Source organism: Eimeria maxima, genomic scaffold (assembly GCF_000499605.1).
Source record: "Eimeria maxima Weybridge genomic scaffold, Emw_scaff614, whole genome shotgun sequence".
Classification (NCBI taxonomy): Eukaryota; Apicomplexa; class Conoidasida; order Eucoccidiorida; family Eimeriidae; genus Eimeria; species Eimeria maxima.
Window position 1 is genome coordinate 7378 of NW_013566643.1, and position 7198 is coordinate 14575.

Genomic DNA, 7198 nt, shown 5'->3' on the forward strand with positions numbered 1-7198 from the left:
AGATACTTGGAATAGAGCATTTGAAGTTAGGTGCATCTACAACAACCACCTTTCTTGAGGACTTGTGGAGTTCAGGGTGGGAACTTCAGGTAGGTCGAAATACAGTAGCAGCAAAACTGTAAATAAGGGAACAAAGGTGCCATAATATTAACAGAATAGTGCATAGTCACAATATTTTGAGTGGCACTAGTGAGTTGACAGTGACCGCCTGGGCACGGTAGGGGATGTAAGGAGCAATATCCACACAGATAAACAGAAGGACTCGCCAGTGCACAGGAAGTAAATCTAATTAAATGCCATATGCACCGAAGAAGGCAGATTGTGCTTCTCATGGGGGCTGCAGTGCATTGGCAAGCGGACCGGAGACAGTAGCGAGTGTTTGTGGGAACTGACTAGAAATTCTGGCGACAACAAACGCAGCAAAGCATTTCATCAAGAAGAGAAGATCTGATTTTACGTTCTAGTGCTGTTTAATTGTGGGGTACATTACTGGATAATAGCGAACCGTATGGCGAAATTGTTCTGTTTCCACTGCTGAGGCCTTGCTGGTCCATTGGGCGTTTTGTCGGTTGCACACTAAGCAATTTTGTTTTGAAGGTCCTGTCTCTCCGTGTATATCTGATGATATTGATATAACAAAACAAAAATGTTGGAGCTTTGAAAGGTGAATATTGAACTCATTCAACTCACGGAAGGCGTGCTAGCTTGCAGCGGGCAGTGCGCAGCACTAGGGACTACGGCGCCCGGAGTGGTCTGCTGTCGTCAGCACCAACGAACAAGGAAAGACAACTACTTACCGTAACTAAATTGGAATAATCGTATGTGTATTTTTCTCCGGAGTTTCGCAGGCACATTCGCCCTTTTCATATACTCAGCCTCTCCGGAAGTCGGAAGAGACGAGTCCCAAGGAAGCTCAAGCGCTGAGCGGAGAACGAAACGGCGTTGAAAATGAAGTTTCATTCACTCGTGTTCATCTCTACTTGTTCCATTAGTATTCTTGGGGCTAATGCAGGCAAATGGAACAGCCAAGCACGCTCTCTTCTGTCTCCCGAGCATCTTTCGGCCTTGGGGGCTAATGAGGCTGCCCGTCGAGCGGACGCAAGCCGTATCGAGACTTCAAACTTGAGAGGAGACTCACTCTCAGCTCATTCTATGGTGCAGAAATGGGTGGAGAAACAGCACCGGTTGTCTTCTTCAACAGGCACTATTCCCCAGTTGGGGGTTAGCCCCGAATCTGAATGGGACTACAAAGAGCACGGGGCTGACTGGACACAAGGCAAATGCAAGACAGGTACACGCCAATCTCCAGTTGATCTTCATATTGAAGGATTGGAGGAGCCTCCTCAGAAGAACATGACACAGCTATATTTAAACGCTTTCTCTGGTGAGCGTGCATCCATGATGCCGACCAAGCTCTGGAAGAAGGGGGACTTCTTCTACACGTATCCGAACCAGCTCAGCAATGTCTTATTGTACAGAACAGATAAGGTGTTTCAGATTCGCTCTGCTGGAGAAGGACTGGTTCCCTTAGGTGCAATGTTTGGGTCGGATACAACCGAAATGTTCGTAGCGCATCAGATTCTGTTTCATTCCCCCAGTGAACATACCTTCCAAGGGGAAGCTAACAGACGAGAGATAGAGATGCAAATATGGCACTACTCAAATGACCTGTTGTCAATGGAAGCCAGCAAAAGTGTAAATCTCACATCTCTACCGTACATGGCGCTCTTCGCCCAAAGCAGCGTCAACCTGCCTGAAGTTGAACGGGTGATGGCTGAGAACAGCAAGAGGGGAAAGGACCCTTCCCTTCCTTCATCTCATTGGAGAGTTATTTCTTTGACTTTCATGAGCGAAGAGCTAGACCAGGCCAGTCTTGAAGAACTGAGGGGCCTCCCATCTGAAAAACTTTTGAGAACGCTGTTGATGGCGGACGTTTCAAACAAAAACTCGCAAGGTAGGTTGCACAGGTTAGCAGGTCTTGCTCGTCAAGTTATTTAATTATTACTCCAATTACGTGATTGTGTTGTTTTACCCCTTTTATTTGGAGTTACCCTTCTACCGAACTATTTAGAACCTGTGCCGGTTTCTGTGATGACAGCGTTTGACGGTTTGCGCCGTTTTTTTTGTTTCCCTTCAGGCGATTCGGAGCTACTTGAGCTCCCTCATCCTTTGAACCTACAGTCCCTAATGATGATGTTACAGCTGACAAATCAGGAATTCTTTGCTTACGATGGGAGCCACACAATGCCTGGATGTGAGGAGAATGTAAGGTGGTATGTGGCTCGCCAACCTTTGCCTGTAGCTACAGATACCATGTTGAGGTTCTACAAAATGCTAAATCCAAAGACTTTGAAATCAGTTAAGGAAAAAGACGGAAACTTTCGCCAGCTGCAAAATGTTGAAGGAAACATGCACAACGACGGGAATGTTTTCCTAGTGCAGGGCTTCCCTCTCCAGGTGCTCATTGCAGATAGCTTGGGATTTACAAACATGTCAGACCAGGCAGAGGTCAACGCCACTACCTTCCAGGGATGGCTTCAAGAGAGCAGTGCAGCTTCTACGCCCACGCGCTTTTCCTTGTTGGTGATTTCCGTGTCACTTCTTGCGGGTCTGCTGTTGTGAAAAAGTGAATAGTCTGTGCACGAGCATCTGAGTGGCCATTGCTGAAATCATGCCACTAGGAGCCCACTTCCAGGATTGAATATACCGATCCCTTTTTAGAAAGCGGCCAAGACCCACAACCATCCGTGTCTGAGGGCTATGCGCTGCTTTTTGGCCCAAGTTATTCTTGGTGCCGGACAATGCGTTTTGATCCCCGCAGTTCCTTCTTCTTACCATTGTGTCTGCATGGCTACTTTATGGTGTCACAGGGGGCCCTCAGCCTGGGTCTTTTAGCGATTTACACTGCAGCCCACAACGTACTTCCGGCCGTGAGATGCAATAACAAAAGAATATGCTTTATCGGGCTTGCAGTTTCCGTAAGTGCACACCTTTCTCGGTGCAGTACAAAACTAATTTTGAACCGAATGATTTGGAATGCCTAACGGCGCATACAGTCGACGGAACACCCAGCAGCAGGTGCACCGGTGTGATGCAAAGCAAGGCCCAAAGTGATCCATAATGGACCCGAGCAAAGTACCTAAGAAAACAGCTAGTGGATACGGTGCGTGATCGGGCTAAGTAATTTAAGCACAATGAGCAGCTTGAACCCTGTATGAGAACAGCGATAAAGCGAGTGCCAGTGCTAGCTAGAGTTTTGTGTCATCCAACGCGATGACAATATCTTGCCACACATTTTCTGTGCCGCTGGCCTTAATAGTCGGCTGTTTGCTTAGCGTTTCAAGCACTGCAAACAGACTGTTTGCCCGCAGTCTTTCGGGTGTGTTCCGCAGCCGCATGTCAGATTATCGAGTTGCCCTCCATATGAAGGGAATTTGCACCTACTGTCGCCCTTCAACATGATAAAACGACTCCCAAATGCGATAGCAGGTTTAACAGATATTTACCGCCGTTTATCCTTGGGCAGCGTTATCTCCACAACCAGGCACAGGAGCCCATACATTCAAATGCGACTACAAGCTGCCATGGTGCACCGTTGGGCACTATACACACTGGCAGCCTCGCAAAGGTGCATATTTAGTGCCATTTGCCGTCTAGCATGCCTGCTTATTTCTCGGAAAGGCACCGAACTACTGGCGAAGTAACTCAACCTCAGTACAGTGGCTCTATTGTTGATGTAGGCTCTGCAGCACACGTGGCATCTGTTCCCCTTTCTCAGGGTCACCCGATGAGACCAAAATGCAGCTGAATCCTAGAAACAAATATCTAGAAAACGCATCTTAGGAATACTTTCCCTGAAACGTGCTTGAAGAAACATTCCTGAAACGTAGGCCCCTATCATTTTTTCGAACATCTAGCTCACTGTTCTTTCTGTCCGCCAACAACAGTTGCGGTGCTCGAAAGCGAGAAGTATCGCACTGGGTTAACTGGACCCCTTTACTTCCGAAAATGTCTTATCAGACTGGTTGGAGGAACCCAACTGGGTCAATCTAAACCCAGATAAATCACATGCTGGCTAGCTGGCTTAGCTAACGCCCTAAAACCCTGTGCACGGGAAACAGTTGGAATGTAGAGGCTGGAATATCCAGCTCCAAGACACAGTGCCTCCTCGCTGACTCTGTCCTGCACCTAGTGCCATACATTCCCTCAACCATCAAACCACCTCCTGTAAGGGACGTAGCTTGGCACCACTTGAGTGCTTGGCAAGAGGCATGATGCAAGATACGGTGGGCGGGAGGTGGGCGGCTAATGAACACCATTCACGTGGAATTGAGCAGCGGACGGTGAGCCGCCAGTCCCTTAGAAGAACTATATAGCCGCCTACATGCTCCAATCACTGTTGTTGCTGCCTGCTGTTTCTGCTGCTGTATCTGCACTGCAGAGTAAAATCACACAGCACCCCTAGGCCTTGTCTTTCCGACAGCACACAGTAGTCATTGTGTAGCACGCACGTTTGAGTGTGTGTATCTTTGCATGAACACCCATCATACGTCGGTATCCTGGTTCCTCAGCTCCGGGCGACCCTCCTTCTCTCTCTTTGCCTTCGCTTTCTGCTCCTTCTTCTCCTGTGCAGCCCTCCTCTTCTCCTCTGCTTCCAGCTTGGCCATGTCCCGAGCTGCTTGTGGCCAGAAGGGATGTGGATCCGCGCGCTTCTTACACCAGAGCAGCAGCAGCACGAGGAAGTTGATGCCACACAGCACCAACATGATTAGACAAGGGTAATAATAGACAGAATGGAAAACCTCCACAACGAGCTTCTGCATAGGAATTTTTAACAGCGAAAGGAACCCTGCTAGCAAGTGGATGGTCCCCACAATCTTTCCGAAGTGAGAGGACGAGAATGTGTCCGACACGAAACAGTAGCTCTGTGAGCTGTAAAACGAGACATAACAAATGTAAAGCAGAGCTGAAAAATACGCCGTAGGCAGCGCTGGAATCATGCTGAACCCATACGCCAGGGTTATGCAGGTATTCAGGAAAAACAAAATGGGCATGATGCCAACCATGTCGACGACTTTGCCTATTACCTGAAACAACACCCAAGGCAAGCGCGAGCCTATACATTAAACTGCGGAAACGCTGGTAACCATTTATGCGGTTATGAATGGTAAAGGAGGGCGGGTGAGATGCTGATAAGGGAAGAGCCTGCGCCTTATGCGTAGCACCTATAGAAACGTGTCTGTACTTACAATGCACGGGAAGAGCGAGAAAGGTAATGCAGCTCCCATGAAGTCGTTAACCTCCTTTCCGAGTAGATTTTCAGCTGCTGTGGTGAAGAAGGCATACATGATGGCCTTAATGATAGAGTAAACCACTATACAAATGGCATACGGTGACGTGAATTGTTTAATGAACGAAGCTGGCTTTTCTTCTCTCTCTGCAGCCAGCTGGTCCAATGTCTCTGCATTACCTGCACCTGTTGCAACACTCATCCGGGTTGCTTGGTAAATGGCGGGCACCTCTTCCGTTTGACTGACAATGGGCGGGCTGATCCCACTTTTATTTTGTTTGTCATCCTGAGTTCTCTTCTCTTCGTCTGCTCCGCCACATTCAGACCTGGTCTTCTTTCCCTGTCCTTTGGTAGCGCCCTGTCGAGGAACATCTAGGACATTTTTGTTCTTGCGACCTGGTTCGGATGAAGTGGCTCCCGAATGTCCGTCATGTGCATACAGCGGCCACTGACCTTCATGAAAGCTGCTGAAGCTGTCTCGCCATGCATGGGCTTCTATGGAAGCGAACGAGTCGTTGACCCTCTGGATAGGGTGGTGATAATCGCCCCCCTGCTCCATCTCGGTGAATTCGTTCCATGGCTTGAAATGCTTATAGGGGACCAAGAATAAGGACACGATAAAGCACAAACCTGAGACGAGTCATACATGAGCACCCGATAAGACCCATAACCTATATCCACTACAAAACATTGGGGATAGTGTGAAAGTACGTCGACGCTCCCCTCAGTTCGGGTAGAAAAAAACAAGCAGCAGGAAGCACAATGAAGTGCAACACACAAGTGCACATGGTTTCAGAAGGGCTTCACACACGAAACTAATGAAGATACAGCCGCCTGTGAAAGACGAGTTTGAAAACGTCGTTAAACGCACCTGGTCCCACTAGTGCGTATCCTAGGCACACTTCCCTCAAACCAATGCCCGGATTAGCAACCTCTATTTTGTCTAAGATTGTCGGTACGGCGAAACTGGCACTCTTGGACGCCCCGAGTATGGCAACAATTAGCCTGAAAAGCAGAATTTGTGAACACATAGGGACAGAATGAAAGTGTACAGGAGAACAGATGCCAAACGACCAGTCAGGTGGAACGAATTGGTACTTCTACCTTAAATTAAGCTGAGCGTACCCTTCGTGTCCAGGGAAGAGGTTAGCTGAAGAGAGAAGCGGTAAGTATCCTATGTCTGATCCTATCCCCATAAATATGAATGCCGCAATGTAAGTTTGTGTTGACTCAGACCCGAAAGCAAGCAGTACCCAGGCGAGTGCATTCATGAGTTGACCTATTGCCGCTGTTATGCGCGGCCCCAGGTAATCTAGCAGCAGTCCAGCAGCTAGAGAAAAGGAAAAAGCAAATGCCAAACAAGTTACAAATATATTTCCAACTGCTGAGTTCTGGGCTTCGCATATGTACCGCTTCCCCCCATGTACTGGATCTCTCATATCCGGGTTTCCTTCCGCCAGGTACTGGTCGCACAACCACGAGTAGGCGTCCGACCTGAAGAGCAAGTTTGAGAGGTTTGGCCAGGCGAAGTACACGCGAGCGGTCAAAAATGCGTAAATAACATAAATCACAAGCACAAAATAACGGCCAACTCCACATGGTTTCCGTTGCGTTTTTGCTGCGACGACGGCGGGTGTGTTCTCCACGTGGTCTATTGCGCCATGCAACATTCTACGCAAAAAACCCCAGCACCCCTTATTCCTGCTGCCATCGGAAGCAAAGGAAGCGCTGTTGGAACCCCCATTTGGCCGGCTCGGCAACTTAGCCGCAGGAGCTGGCATTTGAACGATATGGGAAGACGACAGTGCTTCCGCCAAGTGAAAGTTGTGAACGGAAGTGCCAAAGATCTCGAACCATAACACAAGATTCAGAAAATGGGGAAAATCAACGTCGGAAACGGGAGCACGG

General features: G+C 48.5%; 2 protein-coding genes across 2 annotated transcripts; one reads left to right on the forward strand and one right to left on the reverse strand.

Annotated features, from left to right (window-relative positions):
- Positions 1-948: 948 nt before the first annotated feature.
- Positions 949-2622, forward strand: EMWEY_00039010 (duplicated carbonic anhydrase, putative; the record flags this gene model as incomplete). Its single annotated transcript, XM_013482426.1, has 2 exons — positions 949-1954; positions 2138-2622. The coding sequence occupies 2 exons, from the start codon at positions 949-951 to the stop codon at positions 2620-2622; spliced, it is 1491 nt and encodes a 496-aa protein (XP_013337880.1).
- A 1922-nt stretch (positions 2623-4544) lies between these two features.
- On the reverse strand, positions 4545-6960 carry EMWEY_00039020 (hypothetical protein, conserved; the record flags this gene model as incomplete). The annotated part of the gene is made up of 5 exons (XM_013482427.1): positions 4545-4932; positions 5014-5087; positions 5250-5920; positions 6162-6295; positions 6416-6960. The coding sequence occupies 5 exons, from the start codon at positions 6958-6960 to the stop codon at positions 4545-4547; spliced, it is 1812 nt and encodes a 603-aa protein (XP_013337881.1).
- Between the last annotated feature and the right edge of the window lie 238 nt (positions 6961-7198).